The sequence below is a fragment of the Felis catus genome, chromosome B2 (genome assembly GCF_018350175.1).
Source record: "Felis catus isolate Fca126 chromosome B2, F.catus_Fca126_mat1.0, whole genome shotgun sequence".
Taxonomy (NCBI): domain Eukaryota; kingdom Metazoa; phylum Chordata; class Mammalia; order Carnivora; family Felidae; genus Felis; species Felis catus.
The window spans coordinates 48,366,131-48,388,230 of record NC_058372.1 but is presented as its reverse complement, the minus strand read 5'-3'; the positions used below and the strand labels follow the sequence as shown (position 1 = coordinate 48,388,230).

The window sequence follows — 22,100 nt, the reverse complement described above, 5'->3', positions numbered from 1 at the left end:
ATATGGTGAATTATCCCATAGCTATGTGATTTTTAAGGAGCATGACTTACTTTTAATCATCATTATCATAGTAACAACAAAAGACTTCAGGCATGGTGCTTACAACGATCCAGATCCATAAAACTGAAAATTGCCAACTAACTATTGTAACTTCAGTAGTTTTACAGTTTCCTTCCTTCTACACCCAAATTCAAGTCTTAGGCAGAGATAACCTTGACTGCTTTTTAAAATGAGGATTGTGATACTAACAAATCCCTGAAGGGCAAAAACTAAACCCCCCAGGCTGAGAATCAATGCTAATCAGTGTGATCTGGAAATTTGGTGACTGCTTCCCCAGAGGGTAAGTTTGGGCCAGGCAACTCTGCCTTAAAGATGGCAAAGTGCAATGCCTGTAAATGTGATGACTTTATGGTTGCTGCTTACATATTCTAAGATCTCCTCCAAAAACCAATTCCCCACAGGAGTGTCATAATATCACATCCATAAAAATAGAAAAAAAAAAAACAAGACCAACATGTTAGACTCTAGAGAAAATTCTATAACTTCCTTCATTAAGACCATCTGGCTGTATTTCCTATCCCTTCCCCGTCCCACAAATTAACTGCAGATCCTCTTGTTCTCAACTGTGTAGAAGTTCCTGTTTATTACATACCATAAATATCATCCCCAACCCCAAAATGATGAGCAAATTAGAATGTGCCTGTCATAATTATGGCTCTTTAATTCACAATTGATGAATCTACACTGAAGATCATACGTGACTCCCCTCCATGTTTCCTCAGCACCACCCTGCACCCTGTTTTCTCCTAGGCGTCATTGGCCTTATTAAGCCATATTTCAATAATAATAATAAGTCCCAGGTAATCAGCAGGAGATAGAACCCTGGGAGTGGCATGAGTCTTAAAATAACCATTAGGGGTCAGGAGTGCAATAAGTTTCCTTATGAAAAAAGACAATGTGCTTTCTACTACTGACGATTCAGAGGTAGAACCTGGGAAGGAGAGGAATATAAAATGGATTGCTGCTTACAGAGTTACTCTTGCGAGAATTCATACAGAGGGAGTTTCACACACTGTCTCCTGCACATGGTGGTACAAGTAACCTCTGCACTGCCTTAGAGTCTGGACCTGAGCACTCTCCAGAGCTTAGGCACTCTTGCACATGTCCTTTGGCCTCTCTACAATTGCCAGTTCCCTCTAAGTAAAAGGACCTTTGAACTTCTCTCAGGCAGCCTCTTGACATTCGACTCATAAGGGCACAACAATTGCAGTGATTTCCAGTTAATCATGAAACGTGTAAAATGTCAGCCTTCAGCCAACAGTTAAACTCAGCCACTTCGTGAAATGGCCACACGTCTTGCTTACCTTCCACCAGGGAGGTGAGTAACGTGACATTTGCTGCTTTGCGCCTGCCCGCGGGTAAATTCAAACCGATTTTTTCTAGCCTTTCTCGCAAAGATCTCCCCCCATTTTTCGATTTGGCTCTGAAATTGCAAGAATTAACATTCTGATTAACCTCAGAGTATTCCTGAAACAAAGTTTAGACTTAGCAATCTAAAGCCCAGTGGAGCTTGAAGAGGTTTTAACTTGAGGTTAGCACATTTTCCCCCTTTCCTTGTGGTTATTTGCTGATAGTCTGCTGAGGTTTGCTTAATTTCTGCAATACAGAGCATAAAAAAATTGAGTCTTTTTTTTTATCTCATGAGAAAATAAAATGATACCAGATGGGAATAATTAGGATGTAGGTTGTGGGTCCAGAAAAGGTAGAAGTTGCACATGCAAACACACAAGCTCTTTCCTTGTAATGGAGCCAGTTGGTAAGCAGAAACTGGGCAAGCGCTACCTTGCGGGAAAGAAGGAAAGAACTGGGTGGTTCAGAGAGAAGGCACTAGCTGAAACAGGTGGGCCTTTCGAGGAAGGAAGGGGTCAAGAATTGCTGTAAGATGGAGTTGGGTTAAAAGGGGAAGGAAGACTGAAACATGAAACCAACATGATGATGGTAATCGCAATAACAGTTAAACTAACACTTTAGGGAGTTTAGTTATGCGATAAGCACTGTATATTGATTATCTCACTTAATCTCATAGCAAGTTTTATACACACACACTCAATGCCCAGGGGGTGAATGAAAGAAACTTCCACACTCCAGGACTCAAAGGACTCACTTGGAGAGCAAGGCAAAAGGATTCAAAGTGAGAAAAATCCATGAGTCACCCCCTTACTTCCTCCCTCTTCTCTCCCTGTATGTGCTAAAGTCTTGGCAAAAATACAAGAAAAAACCCAGTTACTCTGACCTCTCTGGTGGTACAGTTCACACAGCCACTTTTAGGAAAGAAAGGGACTTTCAACCCCCCAAATAGGCCAGCTTGAAAAGTTCGTCTCCTACAGCGTCACCTTCCTATCAGAGACACTACCAAAGTGTCCTCTGTCCAGGCACTGGCAGAGAATCTGGGGAGAGGTTTTAAAATCTTAAAATAAAAGCCACCCCTTCCTCCATTTTTCACAAGGAATCCATGAAATGTCTTCCTCCAATATTGAGGACCATTTGAATGCCCCCACGGGATAACTGTTAATATTCCACTGTTATTATTGGCGGTGTTCTTACTGAAGACAAGAGGTCGCAAGTCTAGTGCAGAATTTTTCAAGCCGAGGGAACAATGCTTTGGTGGCTAGTGACCGATTTAGTCGGCCGCCAAACATACTTTAAAACAAAACAGAGAAGTATCACAGTACGTTACTGGTACAAAGTGGATTATTCCATGAAACGTCTGTTTTAGATAAGTGTGTGTCGGTTCTGAGTTTCACTCAGGCTACAGAACGCCCTCGGAGTGTCCCGGGGCTGGGAAGGAGTCCCGCGCCAGGCACAGGGCAGGGAAAGTGGGAGGCTCCCGCCACCGATCGCAGCGGGAGGGCGAGGCGGCGCGCGCTGGCGGCGCGTGGGTCCCGGGGCGGCGGCGTTTGCGCGCGCTGCCCTCAGCACGTGGCGGCCGTAGCTCTCCGCACGCGCAGCTGGGGGCGGGGAGGGGGCCGCGCTCTGGACGCCCAGTTGCTAGGCAACTGCGCCGGGCTGTATGTTGGCTTCCGGGAGAGCCCTCTTCCTTCACCCCATAATAACCGATTTGGGGGTTTTACCTTCTGAGGACGCCGCCGAGGAGAGACGCATTGAGGCATTCGGGGGGCGAAAGCCGTCTCTGAACTTCTCCCACAGTTACTTTGTACTTTGAAGTTGAACTGAGCAGAGACAAACGGCCCGGGACCGAGCAAAATACCTCGCCGGTGTTGACGGACATGCCTCCCAGGAAGCCATCTTTATTCATCATCAGAGAAGTCACAGATTTGGGAGGAACCGGAACTAGGGAGAAAAAAAATATGCCATAAAGGTGACCGGGTTTCGATCCTGGTGACCGGCTGATAGAATGTGTCGGTGCGTGCGCAGGGGCGAGGCCACAGGACAGGCGCCAAGTGGAAAGCTGGAGGAGGAAGTGTTTGTTCCAGTGGGGCTGCGGTGCGTTCAGAGCACTGTGTACAAACAAATGGAAAAGCCATCACTCCTCTGGAAACTTACCCCATGTGTGTAGCTATGAGTGCCCCCTTGCCACAGTCCCGCTTACTATACAAAATCAAAACAGACAGCCCAGAGTTTGAATTATGCTGTGAAACCCGGCAAATCCTATTCCACCATGTGCTAGCTTGTGACCTGAGATAGCTCAGTGAACCTCTCTGAATCCTAGATTCCTCATCCATCCCCTAAGGATAATAATCATATTTGGTGCTGAAGCCTGGGAGTGATTACATTATCAATGATATAAAATGGTAATACCAATGTTCTGTATGAGAACCCCTCCCTCCTTTCTTATTGGACTCAAATCTATGGTCATCACTGGAGAGCATTGGAGAGTGGGCTCTTTCAGACACTGTGCTCAAGAACAGCCAAGTAATACCATTAAGCTTGGGCTCGAAAGAGCTGCTCATTTCTGTAAAAGTGGGTCTCATTCTTTCCTACATCATAACAACATATTCATTTAGAAATGAACCCAAATGCTCCTCTCCAGTGAAAGCAATTCCACAGTGACATGAATTTTGTTTACAAATTAACTAAAGCACCGGCTGGTGATTGTTTGGAGCAGTTATGATTTACAACAGGTGCCCTGATCAATCAACCAATCACTCTAATTCATGTGAGCGGAGGTCTTGCCTTGCCCCAGTTGTTTCATTTCGGCAAGTAATTGATAACAAACCGCACTCAAGGTATGTTTTATGCAGAAGTTAATAAGAGCTGACAGCTGGTTGCCACTGCTACCCAGGCGCATTCAGTCTCTCCAGCCTGTATTTCTGTTTAATTGTGTTTCAGTGTCATCTGCACCTCAGGAAGAGGCGGGGCTCAGTAGAACCAAAGGGCTGGGAATGAGGAACAATGAATGGTCAATCTCCCAATTCCCGGGCAGTCTTGCTCCCTTGGACTTCTACACTGCTGAAGCTCATTTTCTTTCTGCAGGCTCTAGAAGCCACAGGGCAGGTGACTTTTCCTGGCTTGCCTTACACCTTAGCTTCTTCCAATGGGATATGAAGCCCCCAAATCTTCAAACAATATTTGTTGATCACCAGTTCAGGGGATTTATTGAAACATGCATCTGGCATGAAAAAGAATGCTCCCATTCCTTCTCTTTAATAAAGATTATGTCTTATCCTATCATCCTGGTAGGGGAAGACATGCTCTTTCCACCATCCAGAGCCTAAAACTCTACATGTCAAACAAGTTGTACAACTTCTCTTGTATAGAATAACCAACAGTGAGTATTTTTGTAACAGCTTATTCTCTCTACTACAGATTCCAGCATTCAGACTTCCATGATTGTTTGGAGACTCCTGAAAGCCAGGTTGGTCCCAAATCTCTTATTTATTAGGAATTGCAGTTTGGCCCTTTACAAACATCTCATGGAAAAGGATTTTCCTAGGAGAATGGATGGAGGTCCTGGAGTATTTCCTTTTGCTACTCCTTAGATGTTTTAGTATTTCTGGATCTGCAGAGTTCAAGGCCCTGTCTCAGAACAGGTGAGTGATGTTAGGTAACAGAGTGGATCTTCTGCACTGTCCTGGTTGGGGGGGGGGGGAGGGCTACAGACCATGTTTTCTTCTTTCTGATTCCCCTCATCACATTCTCATATTCCCTTTTGAGAGTGAACCAATGAAAAGTCACAGTGTGAGTATTAATTACATTTGAGTAAAATACGGAGTTAAAGTCATTTAAAAGACAGTGATTTTGGTGAGAACACCCTGTCATTTAATTCCCTTACACAACATCCACATCTAATTTAATCTGTCTTATTCTTCACAGCACTCTTGATTTCCATATTTCAGATTTGTATTCAAGAACTATAAACAAATAATTTACGATCATGGGAATTAGCTTCAAGTAACCTTGGAGAAACTTTTCTCCAAAATATAGATATAATTTTGTAATTTTAACATGGTATGAACTATAGAAATAAGTTGTAAAAAAAAATCTCATCCTTGACATCAGCAATATTTTCATATTTAAATACTATTTGGAAAGAATATTTTAACAGAAAATAAACCTCACTATAGAATATTTTAACAGAAGAAAAAACCTTACTAAGTTGAAAATACTAAGTTCATTTCCCGTTTCCCATACTGAACAACCAATACCCTTTAGGATTGGAATTTTACCTGCTTCTCAGAGTCCCAGTTTTAGATGTCTCTAAAAACCAAGCCTTTAGAGACACTTTATAACCTGCCCTCTAATTTCACTATTGTTAATTGCCTGATTTACCTGACAAGAGCCATTTCCTTTGGGGAATGTATAGTGTTCTCTTCCGTTCCATGGACTGTACCTTTCCTCAAATGCATTATCACCTAAATATCACCAATCCAGTCAGCTTCTGTCAACACATTGTTGTCCTCTTTTGTTGTTGTTCCCCCCCCCCCCCCCGTCCCCCAAAGATGCAAGCCATTTGAGCAGATATGCTTCAGGTTATATTTCCATTTTCTAATTTATTTTTTTATGTTTATTTATTTTTGAGAGAGAGACAGACAGAGTAGGAGTGGGAGAAGGGCAGAGAGAGAGGGAGACACAGAATCTGAAGCAGGCTCCAGGCTCTGAGCTGTCAGCATAGAGCCCAACACAGGGCTTGAACTCAGGAACCTTGAGATCATAACTTGAGCTGAAGTCGGACACTTAACTAACTGAACCACCCAGGTGCCCTTCCATTTTCTAATTTAAGTATAAATCATGTTCCTACCCTCTACTCTCTTATCTTCAGGTTCTAACCCTCTCCCACTCTGACCTTAATCTTGGTATCTTAGACTATACCCTACACATTTCTTGTCCTAACTTTCCTTTGAATCCCTAGCAGTGTTATCTAACTTCCCCTCCACTTTCACACCTGCTTAGCTCAGCTGATTAACCCCATATTTTATTCTCTTTGTCTTTTCCCTTCTGCTTTCCTCCAGCTTATCAATAAACCCAGAGAGCAACAGGACCCGGTTGATTTGTTAGTAATTATGAGCACACTGTTCCTGCTCATGGAACCCAGAGATGACTAAGATAGGTTTAAAGCGACAGCAGGAAATGGTAAGGAAATGGAGCATAGCAAAACTCAGCGTGAAGCTTTCAGTTCTTTACATGTTTACAATTTTCTGTGCATACATTAAAACTGGTTGGGTTTTTTTTTTTTTTTCCTATTCAGTTCTCAGTTGCATATCATGGCCAACTTCTGCATGTAACATCCACAAAACTTGCTCCATTCCTTTTTTCCTGGCATTATATTAGGGAGAAGAAAAAAGGTTTAAACCCAATCAGTATTTCATTAGAGTGACTGGAGTTTTATTTAAGGAGAGAGGAAGGAAAACTGATTACAGAAAATATTATTCATTAGTGGACTATAGAGAACCAAAGTGTTAATAGACTAGCTCTTAATGTGTATTTTTTAAACTTAACTATGAAACCGTAGCCTTGAGATCTCTGTGTTTGACTGCAAACAGACCCTTTGTGGGTCTGATCTGCTGGTGGGGAAGAAAGGAAGAAATGAACCCATCTAATGGATTCAAAGGTAAGTCCCTCTGAAAGGTACTCAGACTTAAATATGTAAGCTACACCAGGAAGCCAACAAGAGGTTGAATACTGCTTGAAATAAGTACTTCTTACCAGCAGAGCACCCTTTTCTTTTTATACTTGCATTGTCTCTCATCTACCTGAGGGCTAAATATTATTTCACATGGATATACAGCACATCTATAAATGTGAGCACTGAAATCCTGGAAAGAAAAATAAAAGGATTCTCACAAAGAAAGGTGGCATATAAAGAACTACGAACATCCAGTGTTAGCATCCTTTAGGGGCAAAGTCTAAGAAGCCATAAACTGAATGGGTCCCATCACTTACTTGGTGTGTGGGACCTTGGGAAAGTCATTTATCTTCTCTTGATCTCAGTTCCCCCCTCCTCCCCACTGGGGGTGGAGGGTGGGAGTTGGAGAAGAGTGTCTGAGCTTTCCAACTTTGAAATTCTGTGAACTCTTGGGGCACCTGGATGGTTCAGTCAGTTAAGCATCTGACTTTGGCTCAGGTCGTGATCTCACGGGTTTGTGAGTTCGAGCCCCGCATCAGGCTCTGTGCTAATAACTCAGAGCCTGGAGCTTGCTTCGGATTCTGTACCTCCCTCTCTCTCTGCCCTTCCCCTACTCCTCTCTCTCTCTCTCTCTCTCTCTCTCTCTCTCTCTCTCTCTCTCTCAAAAATAAATAAAAATTTTAAAAAATTCTGTGAACTCTGATTACTCCCTGGGTGGCTGGAATGTATCTCAGAGTCTTGAGTTGAATAAATACCTATTGGGATCCAAGTCAGCTCTGGAAATGTGAACCTCTTCCTTTGAGGGGAAACTCAAACCCTTTCAGAGGCTCTGACATAACTCTCGGTGCTTTTTTACCTTCTAGGTCAGAAGGAAGAATCCCAACATTGTAATTGAAATTGGCAATTTCTTCCTACCTCCCCCCCAAAGAAAATCCACACCAAATCAAAGTGTTTATATGGGGAAGGGGCCAGAACTAATGGGGAAAAAAGTGGGAAAGAACTGAGGTTGAACTGAAACTAACCAAACAGGATATCCCCAAGACCAATGAAAATGCCCCACAGTCACATTTGAACCTTGGACTCCAGCCACACTAGCCTTTCCAAGAAATCCCAGCATATTTTCTGCTCTCTAAGGTGTCAAACCTATTGCATTTTGGCCTCTGAATGCACCAAACACTTCTTCTTAAAGCCTAGGTGAGCCTTTTTTAGTTAGGCTATAGGATGGTGGCAGGGATCATTTATATTAGCTGGGCACCAACGCAGCCCCTCCCCGGCCCAGAATCCTAATCTTAATGGAACTGAGAGTTAAGAATGATTTTTTAATGTCTCGTTGGATTTTTAGACTGTTAATGTACCGAATCCTTCTCATTATTACTTTATTGATTGCTCATTGACCAGCCCCCTTCAAATCGTATTAACCACCCTCTGCCGGTTTAGATTAGGAGAGTTTAAAAAGCACCTTTCATTACTCCCTCCACTCCTGCCACGGAGTTGAGACTCGGCAGCTTAATGGGAGCTCTAATGGGGCAGCTAAGAGGAGAGGGGCCACGGTCCCTGCCGATTGCATTAATAGCTCAAAGGGGGCCAATACAGAAAATTAGCCGTAAACGAGCTCTGGAGATCTTCAAATGAAAGAGCCATTTATCACGCTGGCTACCTTCACTCTACTCGTTTGCTCTCTCTACTGGGAACAACTCATTTCCTCTTAACTAAATTACTTCAGAAATGTCAGCTAAGCCCAGATAGCAAACATAACAGGAGAGCTAGCCTATAATCTATGAGGTGATATCAACACGGGTGAAAAATTGGTTAAATTTTAGGAGAGAGTCCCTCCATAATTAGAGACAGTGAGAGACATAGAGACCTTTATCTTTTATGCCTAGGTCTTCTGGCTTCAGTATATATAATAGCAGAGACACCGAAACCTGGGCCAGTGGCTGCACTTTTATTAGTGAGGTAGACTTTTAAAAATCCCTCTACAAAAAATAAAAATTAAAGCTCTCTCTAAAAACCCATTAGAAAATAAAGTAAGCAACCAAGTCCCTTGCCCATTGTTGAGATGTAGAAAACTTAGTTCTGAAAACTGTCTCACCTCCTCTTTTATGAAATTAATCTCTGGGAGATATCCTTCATATGGGTTGGGGAGGGGACAAAAATGAGAGACCAGAGGGCCAGGAAGAAGCAGGTAAATCCATACCCTTATTTTAAATGATTCACAGTTACCTAGAAAAGTAAATCAACCACTTATTTCTATTTTACCCATGACTCTACAGATAAATATATGATACTCAGATCTTTTCTTCATGTAATAAAGGAAATACCTGAAGTATTAAATAATGGAGTTGACCTAACACTTCATATTCATACCATGCCCCCTAAATCAATAAAGTGACTGGAGTGCCACTTAGATGTTTTAAACTATACATTAAAAAAAAAAAATAAAAAAAGGCTTTAGAGGCCATAAAAAGTATTGCATGTTTTTGAACAGAACCAGCCACTTTAGTCAATATTCTCCTTATTCCTGGAGATACCCTTATACATAAATATTCATATTTTGCTGACAAACATATACTAGCCCTGAAACCAAAGCAGCCTACATCTAAGAATATTTTCAGGTCCATTTTGTTAAGCAAGCTAAATTCCAAATATTTTTATTGGCCTGCCTATTAATAACATTTCTGATTGGTCATCTGTTGGGCATGACCCACTGACAGCCCAAATGTTGTTTCTAGGATACAGAACCCTGAGATAAGGGGTTCTAGCCTCCGGTGAAAAGGGAGGGGGGGCTAAAACAAAAAAGAAACAGAAAAGCCAATGGGGAAGTACCTCCCCACTCTCCCTGCCTTGCCCCCATCAACTAGCAGTTATCCAAAAGAGAAGACCCTAGAGGAAATGGTGAAAGTGAGCTGTCAGCACAGTTGCAAATCTAAGCACCAAGCCTGGGTGTCCGAGCAAACCGGAAAGCTGGCATTAAAAACTGAAATGACACTATCTAAAGAAGATAGGGAGAGATGTTTGGAGCAACACTCAACATAAATAGTTTTGCCCCAAATCTCACCATTCTTCTTTAGGATATTACATTCCAAAGCCAAATGGCATTATTCAAGTACAGCTCCCCCCACCCCTGTCCCAGCTCCCATCCTTCACCTCCAAAGCCACTTTTTCTGTCTTTGTAAAGGAAGATAATTTAGAATACCCCACCCTGTTTGGAATCCTTACTTCACAACCCTTCTACTGTACCAGGCTTGATTTTGCATTCCTTTCCAAAGCACCTTTTCTTTAATTGTTTTTGTGACTGTCATGTGGTTCAAATTAATCATAACTGACGGAAGCTAGGGATTGTTGACATCAAATATAAGGACGGGCCTTCTCCAGAATCGATAAGAAAGGGTTACAGTAGTTAAAACTGTATCTCCAAATACCAGCTCTAGCGATAATTAAAGATTGCACTGTTTACACATTCAAGCTCCTAAATTGGTGGCATGTGAGTGACATTCGGGCCTTTCGGCAGCCACACTAATCGCCAGGCATTCTCTCAGTGACTGTCAGAAGAGAGGGGGAAAAATTAAGCAGCTGCAATACGCCCGAAATGAGTTATTGTAATTACATTTAATTAGTTTAATTAGTTAATTATTTTGCTTACAGCTGTACAAGAGACTGCAAACATTTGTTAATATCACATGCCCTTTAACAGTATGGGGTGATTCCACAGTCACACTAAATCATGAATGCATATGTAGGAAGATTTAGAAATGTGCATAGGCTGTCTCAACTTCTCAGGATGTGCATATTTAGCAACACATTTCGCAGGATTTTTTTTTAAAAATAATAAAGAACTCATAAAAGATAGAGAACTGGGAACAGAATTACCACACACAAAAATCAAATACAAAAACAAGAGAAGGACCTGTCTCAATGACTTAGGTTAGGGTTTAGCTCAGCAAACTCCAGTCATAAATGAAATAATTATAGCACATTTTTGAAAGTAGTGTTTCCTAACCAGTTCCACACACGATGGTAGTTTGGTTATTTAAGATGTATCTACAATTGCTGCCAAATGTACCATGAGAAAGTGGCAACAGTCTCTGTCCCTCTGTCTCTCATCTGGGTTTCTGTCTTTGCCCCTCCCCATTTCCTTCTTCCCAACATGCCTTTTACACCCAGGCCTTTTACACCTTTGTCCTGTGATTGTGCACAAACATTTCTCTCTTATAAAAGAACGAATTCCCCCAAAGCGAAAACTCATAAAGACATGACTGCACAGGAAAACTTTGCTTACTTTTGGGAGGAATAATCCATACCTTTTTTTATGACAGACTGGTCCAATAGATTCATGCCGCTGTTATTGGCATCTTCAACTGACTGTGAATATAAAAACATCACTATTCAAATTGACTGGATATTAAAGAATTGCACACATAAATCATGTCATTCCAAACTGGAGTTTCTGTTATTTCCATTTATATTAATTCACAAAGGGAGGTTTTATTATTATCATTATTACCTCCAAATCAACATAGAAATGAAAGTCACCCAAATTATAAATTCTTCCAATGGAAGAGGAGGAAAAAGGAAACTGCGAGAGACATCTGGGATGCAGTATTGGTTTAGTTATTATATTAAACATAGATGTTACACAGACATATAAACTTTCATATTACTTGCTCTTATGAATTGTGAAAATTTGGCAACAGCTGAAAGATTTTCACCAATATAAGTACGGATAATTCCTGTTTTCAGTTCTATCCCAGCACATCTTAACCCCAGAGTCACTTTACAAATACATAATAGTTTACATTATGGGATTTTAATTAAAGTCTGAGCAATTTGGAATGGAATGCAAACAGCAACACATAGGAACACGTTTGCAAGCTGGCAGGACCGCACACACTCTTCAGTCCGTACACGTCCTTGTGTGCTATGAATTTCTTGCTGCCTGACAATCCCTCAGAAGAACCTGCACAGTTTGCTTCCCCTCCCAATCCTGCTGCTGCTACTTCCCAGCAAGAAGCACACCTGTTAGGGCCACAGTAACCACAGACACACAGAGAGCCCCCGATCCTCCCAGTGAGCACCTAGGTTCTGGCAAAGAGCATTTATCTTCTGTGCCACAGTCTTATCCTAAAGGGGAGTTTCAACCCTGGGTGTTGGCAGCACTTCTGAGGGGAAATGGCTGTTGGGATGAGTTTCTTACTGTCAGGATGCACAAATACAGAAGTTCTGGCTGTGCGTCCCAGGGCATCCAAAAGCACTGTATTCCCTCCTCTCCCCACCCCACCCCCCAAATGAAAAATAAATGCTAGGTCTTTCTGAAATGTACCGCTGCTTTCCTTGATTCTTAGAAACCTACGTTCGGACCAATCTGTCCCCCACTCGACAGAGAAGTAAAAAGCAAACGGCTTGGGAGTGAGGTTGTGTTTTCACAGCACCTCCCACCCACTCACACCTCATCCCCAGACAGGGTGTGTGTTCATCACAAGGAAGAGACTGTCTACCCCAAACAAGCAGCACATTAGACACGAGATGATCTAATCACGAGGAGCGGGGGAGGAGCATGTTAATTTGTTTCTTTACGTTTTTAAGAGTCACTCTTCAGTTGTCGGAAAGGTGAGGAAAATTGTTATTCCCCGTAAGACCCGTTTTCCATGTTGCAACATGCCATGTCCATATTAAGAGACAGTAAAACGCTTTAACAAATACTTCATACAACTTGCTCGGAACTCCTCAGGACACCCCCACCTTGCACACCCGCGTGCGCGCGCGCACACACACACACACGATTCACGCCTTGCATGCTCACGTGTCTACACTGCGAGGCGTCCACTCAAGACCAAAATAGTCGTCGGTGACTGTGGGCGGGCAGGCCCCGGATCTCGGGGGCCGGGACCCAGGGCGCCCCCACACCTCACCCTCACGCCGATACGTAAATATGTATATACGCCTCATCAGCGACGTGGGGTAGTTGTGGTAGTTAATGAGAAGGCTCTTGTCTGATTTTCTATCTAATTACGGCCGCCTGCTGGGTTTTTGTACAGGATATTCACGCAGCATGCTGGCGCTTAATCGTCACAGGGAGGATCGTAAAGATTTAATTAGGACTGCATGCGGAAGCGCAGAAAAACAACTCAGACTCGTAATTACTAGACTTCTTTAGTTAAAAGTGATACCAGGGGTTGCTTTAAGACACTGGTGTGTGTGTGTGTGTGTGTGTGTGTGTGTGTGTGTGTGTGTGTGGTGGGGTTTGACAACGTCCTTATATGCTTATACTCAGGGGTAGTAGAGGTGACGCGAGGTTAGGGAGCAAAGACTGGAAGAAGAAAAGAGGGGTTCACGACAACTAAACTCCAAAGTAGGTGTCATCTCACTCCATCTTTCTCTCTGATGCTGTTTTTCCGGAGTTTTTTTTTCTTAACAGTGCACACCCCCCAACACACATACACGCAAATGGGTGAAATGTAGCATACCCAGAGCCCAAACTGCGATTTGCTAGTTTAATAGCCCCTGTGAGTAAATTGAAATAGAAATTGACAGGGTTTTATAGTTTCATTTAAAAAAATATTAGAAGCATTTGGTTAATTAGCTCCCCTCCTCTTCTCTCACGGTCGGTCGGGGCGGTGGCCCTCCGCGTGTGTCTGGGTCACACGACATACCCACAAACCAACCCTCGGCCAGGTGAGTACCCCTCGCGGTGAGGCCCTCTGGCCCAGCGGCGCCCTGGGGACCTGTCAGGTCCGCGGCTGGGAGGGGGCAGGGAGAGGGATCCGGAACACACACTAGGTCTTCGAGTTCGTACAAGTGACTGAGGTCCAGGCCGAGGCACCCTCTGGTCCCTTTTTAAAGACTGGTCAGGCGCAGCCAACCCAATCCGTAGCTGCAGGAAACGGTGAAATCCCCACCGGCTCGGGTAACTTCACCTCCCCCGTCTCCCCACCCCTACCCGCTCCCCCCCCCCCCCCCCCCAGCAACTCGGAGTGGATCCTCCGGGATGGAGCAGCTGAGGCGAAGCCCCTGCATTCGGGGCCCGGTCCTAGGTACATCTCTCCCCCGTCTTTCTTTGTCACCTGCCCCCTGTCGTGTCAAGCGCATCCTTGCCTCTGAAGGCCTGTCATCGCCGCCGCGGAGACAGAGATCCTCCCTGCAGCCTGGGACAAGCGCAGGATGTATCCCTCGTGACCCCGTGCACTGAAGGTCGTCCAGAGAAAGTCCCGCGAGCCACCCCACCCCGCCAGATGACGGGTTTGGAAGCCTCTGGGGGAGGAACTGGGTAGAGGTGGGGAGCATGCGTGGGCCGGGGCCTGCACCTTCTCTCCTCTGGGCTCTCTGCACCTCCGCCGTCCTTGTTTCGACGCAACAACTCAGCCTGCCGGGCGACGCTTTGATGCGGGTGTTCTCCCCAGTACACCCTGAACTGGTCCTGTGCTTCCCTCGTCCTTTGCATTTGACCAAACACTCAAAACCCCTCACAATTCTATCTTAAAAAAACAAAACAAAACAAAACAAAAAACCTAAAAAACTAAACTAAACTAAAACCAAACTAAACTGAGACCAAAGAAATCTATTCCCTGTTTTGAGAGAATTCCTGGGTTCGACTGACTGAGTCACTGGGCCTGCAGGGTGGTGGTGACACGGCCAGTGCGTTAGCATTGCCAACAGCAGCGGTGATGAGTTGGTCCACTTTCATTATCTAGCACTTTGAGCCGTACTCAGAAAGGTTAATTTAAAAACTTGCCCCCTCCCAGACACATATTACCTCAATACATTTTTTAAAAAGCTATTAAATATTTCCTTCTTGTATGGTATTCTGAAATGAGCAGTATCTCCAGACAGGGATCATCAAGCTTGATTAAACCAACAAAACTATCGTTCATGTTACTATGGGCAAATCCAGCCACAAATCATGTGATCCCATTATTTTGGGAAATAATAAATAACTGAATTTCTTCTAAAACAATAAACCATCACAGGCTACACACAGGCAGCATCTGATGCTGTCACCACATTTTAGCTGTCCGAAATAAATGTATATTTTCCCCAGTAAGGTAAAACAGAAGGACTTTTCCCTTTCCCATTTCATTTTCCTTTGCTTTAGAGGTACGTCTAAAACGATGCATAATATATACAACTATGCCAATGAGACCAAAGTGTCAAATACCTTTCAACCGTATTTATCCTTTCTGCAGACTATTTAAATTAGGGAGCAAAAGGAGACCTGCTCAGAATCACCCAGACAGTTTTTCGAAATCATTTCTTTGATGTTTCTTTGTTTAGTTTAACCAAGTATTCTCAACCAAATCAGGCTCCATTGTGTAGGTTGCAGATGGGTTAGGGAGTGGGTGGGGGGAGTGTTTTGAGCCTTTTGTTTTAAGAAACAAACACGTGATGCCTGTCTAACTGGGATGGTGGCTTTGGGGAGAGGAGAGTATTAATGGAGGGGAGAACTGAGGAGGGATGTGGAGAATACTGCTCCATAGTCGTCTGATGCACCAAGAGGTGAAAACAATTCTCCAAAATGGTATGTGTCCTCTTGGACTCCCAAGCAGAATTATGGCTTTCTGGGTCACCCCAACCCTACAATTATTCCATTTCTCCAGAGATGACTTTGGAACTCATTTATCTTCAAAAAGGGCTCAGCAGCTTATGGGACATTCAAAGTAGGACCTGGTTTGGATGATCATAGCATATGTTTTTCTGCCCCATGTGCATTGTCATGCTTAACATCCAGCAGGAACCTCTGGAGCCCAAGAGGCCCTTGCACCTCTATGCTGAAGCCCCAGACTCTAAGCAGCCCAAGCTTTCACCTGCCTTGTCAGGGGCCAGGCCCACTATGGAACGTGCATGGCGGGGGGCAGTGGTGGTTGGGAGGGTACCTAGCTTGCCAGCACAAAGTACAAGAGAAAAAGGAAGTAGCTAAGGCAAGAGGAAAAACAACTAGCCTTGATTGTGATGACCCTAAACTATCAGCCCGTGCATGCATCTCTTTCTCCTTCAAGATTTCATTTCTAGTGGTTCCAGCTTTCATAACTGGACCTCCAGAAATCGCCACTACACGCATAACACATAAACAGTTATATAAGTCGTGTCCAGCTAGTCCTGTTTTAAAGATGGAAACTCTCTCCCCCTACCAGGATGCAGAGTGCCCCTCCCCCACCCCTCCCATCTCCCGGGGCACTCACTATTTATTTATTGTCCTTCTCATTTGTTTGTTTGTGGTTACCTGGACGTCTTCCATTCCGGGATGGCCGAGGCCGTGCAGCGAGAGGCTGTCACCCATGCCCGCGTCCAGGCCGTGGTGCGCCGAATGCAGCAGCACGTCTGGCCGGCGGACCGAGTGGTAGTCCCTCCGGGGGTCGAGGCCCGAGAGCTGGGGCAAGGCGGCCCGAGGCTGGGGCAGGAGAGAGCCGGCTTCTGAACCCACTTCTTGCCGCTGCCGTTGCCCCCAGGGATGCTGCTGGGGCTGGTGCAGTGGGTTCAGGGAGTAGGGGTCGTTGACGTGGGAGTAGGGGTCCTGGCTCTGGTGGTAGGGGAGCGGCTGGTAGGGAGGCGGGAAGTAGGGCGGCTGGAAGTCTGACGACGGGGTGTGGGACAGCGGCGGGGCGCTGGAGTAAGGTCCTTGAGACACCGAGCCCAGCTGTGAGAGCCTGGAACTGTGGCTCGGGACGCCATCGTGCCGGTCCTGGGAGCGGAGAGAAGGAGAGAGAGACAGAAGCAGAGAGACAGAGAGAGAGAGAGAGAGAGAGAGAGAGAGAGAGAGAGAGAGAGAGAGAGAGACAGAAAGAGAAAGAGAGAGAGAGAGAGAGAGAGAGAGAGAGAGAAAGAAAAAAAAATACAAGCGACTAATGGAGAAGCCCCGCTTCTGTACATTCTTCCCAGGACAGGGGAAGCAAGAGTCTGAAACTTATACTCCCAGGTTGACTCAGAGGGCACATGATTTCAGCAATTCCAAACGCGAGGCTTTGAGGGGAAAAGTGGGTAGAATCACCACCCACTTAACCAACATCTGAGCCTTCTGTTGGGAGTGCAAAGCAGGCAAAAGGGGTAAGGGTCAAGTAACTGAATGTATGGGGGGAATTCTAAATTCCTTAATTAAAAATATAGGAGCCTCCCGTACAGTGTTTCCTCTTCTGGGTGTTTTAAACTATCTTTTCTAACTCCTCCAGAGGTGCAAAGCATAACAAATAAAACTTCATACTGTTTGCTCTGCTGCTGCTCCTGTTCCAAACCAACTTCTGCCTTCACTGGCAACCCAGCCAGCTGACCAAGTGCTCCCCACACAACCTGATAATTCCAGGAGCTCTGAGAAATCTGCCTACTCTGAGTTCCCAGTCACCCCTCCCTCCCCAAGAGGAATTAAATCATTTAAATACTGTTTGATTGAAATGGATCTCATTTGAAATTACATCCTGAACCCACGTTCCTTTAAGTTGAGTCGTGGTTCGAAGCAGTTATTTCTATGGTGGCTTTTCTGTATCTAATGCTATGATACTCCAGGGTGTGAAAATTAAGGACCTGGGGAGGGAAAAACAAGTAAAAGCCCAGACAACTTACTGTTGGTTCTGTCTGGAGTGGCAAACTGAGTGGAAGGAGAAGGGGGAGGTGTGTGTGTGAGAGGGGTGTTGAAGTTTCTCCCTGTCCTTTGTGGAAGTGCCTTGGTAAAGTCCCCGTGGTTCTTTTCTGGAGAAATTGTCACCTAAATTTCCAAACTGCAGTGGCAAATAAAAAGTTTTTCTCTGCGGCCTCCCCCCTCCCCAGCTGACTCATGGAGCTCAGACGGAGAACACACAATGCAGAGAGAAGCAGCTGCAGCCTCCTCCAATTATGGTGCTAAATTACCAAGCCAAAGGCGCTCAAAGGAAGACAGAGACAGAGAGAGTGAGACGCACGCACAGAGACGGAGAGACAGAGAGACAGTGAGAGGGGGGAGCATGCAATTCTGGTACAACGTGAATCCAAACTCACCATGGATGAATAGGTGTGGACTAACATCTGGAAAAAAAAGCCTGGTTACTGCTCAAAATCAAACAGTGATTTAAAAAAAAAAAAAAATCAAGGAGTCCAGCAGAGAAACGAGCTGGACACAGGAGCCGAGCTTGAGGGGTTTCCAGGACAAGCCATCAAAAAAAAAAAAAAAAATCCCCCCCCACCCCCAAACAAGATTGGCGATGCCTGTCACACACAGACAGAGCTGTTCATCGGGTCTCTTGCTGTCTTTTTGGCCTCTTTTCTTCTGCCGCTCTTCGGGGCTCCAGATACAGTCCTCTTCCACCCGAAGCTGGGCTCAGACTGCTCCAGCGCCCCTTCCTCCCTCCGCTTGCCTACACCGCCTCATAATAATTGATATTCATGACTATTAATATTACACGAGTACTTTAAAGGGAGAATGGAGGACAAATGGAGCGTGAAGCAGCAGCGAGCGCAGAGCTCCCCTACTATTGTAAATGACGTTCATTCAGTGGAGAATTACTAGATGTAATCAGACGAGGGGGCTGGCAAAGGCAGACTGGGGAAAAAGTTTAGCAGGAAAGAGGCAGAACTTCAATTAACTGAGCCGGGGACACACGTAAGGCAGCCCCTGCTACTTTGGACAAGGCAGTGAGGGAGAGCATCGCTGGGGGCTTGTACAGAATGTAGGTGTCCTTGTTCCTGGAGAGGGACTTTCCTAATGGGAAGAACTGATCGCCCTAGGTGCTTTGTGTGCAGATTAGAAAAACAAAATAGAAAGGCGTTGCCTCATCATTTGGAGGGGAGAGAAAAGTAAACCGGTGGGCCTGGTTGTTTACAAGTGACGTTTGCAGATTTGCACCGAAGATTGGAGATTATGCTGATTTATTAAAGGACTGGAGAGAGATGGGGCTTTTTTTTCATCCCTTGTGTGACCAGTCCCTTTTCACTGCTCAGTCTGTGATTTTTACCTCAATTTAAAATATATGCAATCAATCTCCAAGTACACTAAATGTATCCTTTCCAGGCAAAGCCAGGGGCAACAGAAAACCTTCTGGGATGTTTCAGGAACCCGTTCAACTGGCCTGACTGCCATTTCTGTTAAAGTTCAACCTTCCTCCGGACTTAAAAAGGTTCCTTCCACAGGGCTGCTGGTTCTCCCATAGTTTTGATCAGGAAATTTAGCCAGATAAGGGTACCTGCAATGTTCTCTCTCCTCCCTCTCTTTCCCCTCTCTTCTCTCTCTTCCCTCCTCCTTCCCATTTTGGTCTCCTCTCTCTACCCCTCTTGCACTCCACTCCTCCCTCTTCCTCTTTCCCTCTATTCTTTCTGCTCTCCCTCCCTCCTATCTCATTTAGCCAGTTTACTTCTCGTAAGCAAAGAACAAGTTTTATCCTGCTTACTTTTGGGAATCCACTGAAATCCCTCTATGTATATTCCGAGCTGTTCACACACACCGTGACCCCATCTCCGTGAGTGTCATGCTCACTTCGGGCGCTCACATTCTTTAAGATAGTTCTAGCGCCTTCGACTTTACCATTATCCCGCCTGTTAAAGAAAGAAAAGGAGGCCGAACCGAAACAAGCCCCACCAGGCGGAGGCGCGGCTCTACGTTACAGTCGATATACCGCCACAAAGAGGAAAGGAAAACCCTCATCATCTCTCTGTCTCTGTCTCTCTCTGTCTCTCTGTCTCACACACACACACACACACACACACACACACACACACACACTCTTAGGGTTCCGGCCCGGCCGGAGCTGGGGGCACTGGCTGCCTGCGGGACGGGACGCGGCGGCCGGGCGGCGGTGGGGCCGCGGAGCCCCAGTCCGCGGGGGTGAGGCTGGGCCCGCGGCGTCAGTCGGGGCTTAGCGGCCGCTTCTGTGCGCGGCCGGTTCCCTGTATCCGCCAGGCGCCTCCCGGCCGGGCTTTCCAGAATCTTCCCGGAGTGCCGAGGTCGCATTTTCTCCCCCACCGGCTCGGGGCACCTCTGTGCGTCCCACCGCGACCTTTCCGTACGACCGAGCGAGCGCTGCTTGGCGCCGGTCGCCCAGGACTTGGCTTCCCGTCCTCCTCCTCTCTCCAACTTTTCCGCTTTACGGTCTCGGTCGCCCGGCTCGCCAGCTTCCCCCTGCCCCCTTCCCTAACTCTGCGGCGCCCTCCCTCCAAGCGCTTCTTCCCGTCCTCCCTCCCTCGACGTCTCCTCTAGTCTGCGCTGCCCTCTTCCCCACGGCTCCCAAGTCGGGGTCTGCGAGGCCATTCCGCTCGGAGCGGAGCTCCGCGGGCCTTCGCCGCCGTCCCCTCCCCGTCCCGCCGCGCGCGCCCCGCCCGACCGCCCGCCCGCCTCGCCCGCCAGCCCCGGAGCCGCCCCGCCGCCGCGTCAGCCGGCGCCGGAGGCCGACCAGGGCAGCGGCGAGCGCGGCCCCTGCCCCGGCCGCGCCGGGCTCCGGGCAACTTCCCCCGCCCCAGAAGAGTTGCGCCAACCCCAGCGCTGGAGAGCCGTGCGCGCTCAACAAGGGCAGAACACTGCGTTAAAAATACCCCCAAACGGGGTGTTGGACGCACTGACTCTCAAAAAAGCAAAACACAAGGAAAAAGATTTTTAAAAAAAGAAAAAAAGGTCTGCTAGGACTCCTTAGCTTCTGCTCTATCGACACCCATCTAGCTATCTACCTCCCTCCTTCTAATTTTCCGTCCTCTACTTGGATCCGTTTGTTATCGATTTCAGAAATATTATTGAAAATAAAAATTAAAAGCCCGAGTCTGTTACGAATGAGGCTTGAACATCTAATTCTCTCCTATACTCAAACCCAGGAGAGCCTCTGCCTTGATCAGTCTCTATTTTCTCTGCCCACATTGAGTAGCACCACATTCCCCATCAAAGCCTAAGGGGGGGGGGGGCGAAGAAGAAGGAAAGAAAAATAAAAAATAAAAAAAAGAACGAAAAGAGAGAAATTTCCTAACTTTAAAGTAGCCAGATTTCAACCTTAAAGTCCCTTTTTCCGAATAGTGAAGTCTCTCCCCCAGCCAGCTTTTCTAAAAGTTAGAGAAAGCTGAGAAAACCGACCGGAAATCTACGACTAAATAGCTGAAAAATATATATCAGTTGGGGTGTCAAGAAGCTCAAATTCTGTATCTGCAAAGCTCTAAGATGCATCTGGGGGTGTCGGCTCACCTCATAGATATCCTCGTACTTGACATTCTCCACGAGCTTCCAGAGCATGATGGCAGCCTGGTCTCTAGGAGGTGAGTGCATTCATGTGAGGAGCAGATGTCTGGCTTCTCAGGACTCCGCTGTCTGTAATGATCCATCTATAATTGGAAATGGGGGATACACACCAAATCCGACGCTCCTCTCCCATCGCAACTTATATCTGTTGTCTCAAACAATAGGCTGGAGAAGTAAGCCTCAGCAGAGGGAAAAACATTATTACACACACAGGAGTTAGATGCAACCCACAGACATATATATTATAAAAATCATAAACACGTATTTACACCCAGACACCCACATTGAGTTATATAAGCACCCCTGGGTCACGCAGAGTCTACAGACTCTAAACATGCATTTAAAGGAGAGATAGGCGTGCAGTGTGATTAATAGAAACATACACATTTAAAAACCTCTATATGGAAAATGATGAATCATTGTAGCCACTGACTAAAGTCTTTACAATTCATAATGAGAAACCAGGGGACCAGCAGTCCCCCATTTTCTATGTAGATTTTAAAAGGGGGACCATTACTGAGATTTTTAAACACAAAAGCTCCTATTCATGTGTGTTCAGCAGGAGGGTATTTTGAAAGCTGGATTTGGGGATTTTTTAGGGCAATTTCTCTGTATTGATGTCTACAAACTTTTTTTTTTTTAAACTGTATCTCTGTCCGAATAGAACCAAAAAAGCCAGCTCACCACAGTGACCATTTCTAATATTTTTTGGTCATTTTGTCCTACATGTTTGGAAGCTTAAATACTGTATGAACACCTCAATCTGTCTTGTTTGTCATTTTAAGGGTTATTTGTGTGCATTTTCAACGAATTCCATGTGCCATTCTTTTCTTGGCTAGAGTCTCCACA

The 22,100-nt window shown here is 45.6% G+C and overlaps 1 protein-coding gene across 8 annotated transcripts in view; it reads right to left on the bottom strand.

The window, feature by feature from the left end:
• TFAP2B (transcription factor AP-2 beta) overlaps positions 1 to 21,528 on the bottom strand; it is a 30,257-nt gene extending 8,729 nt beyond the window's left edge. For 2 of the 8 annotated variants that reach the window (XM_019830708.3, XR_006597827.1), the window contains exons 1-6: positions 21,198 to 21,523; positions 18,041 to 18,067; positions 16,299 to 16,757; positions 11,386 to 11,446; positions 3,132 to 3,351; positions 1,365 to 1,483 (exon numbers count right to left, since the gene is read on the bottom strand). In XM_019830708.3, the coding sequence (XP_019686267.1) occupies positions 1,365 to 1,483; positions 3,132 to 3,351; positions 11,386 to 11,446; positions 16,299 to 16,757; positions 18,041 to 18,067; positions 21,198 to 21,278 (967 nt within the window). In that variant the 5' untranslated portion in view covers positions 21,279 to 21,523. Of the gene's footprint in view, positions 1 to 1,364; positions 1,484 to 3,131; positions 3,352 to 11,385; positions 11,447 to 16,298; positions 16,758 to 18,040; positions 18,068 to 18,258; positions 19,275 to 19,425; positions 19,708 to 21,197 lie in introns of those variants that run through there. The other 6 variants (XM_019830707.3, XM_019830709.3, XM_019830711.3 and 3 more) reach the window with 6 other exon arrangements.
• Positions 21,529 to 22,100: the final 572 nt, after the last annotated feature.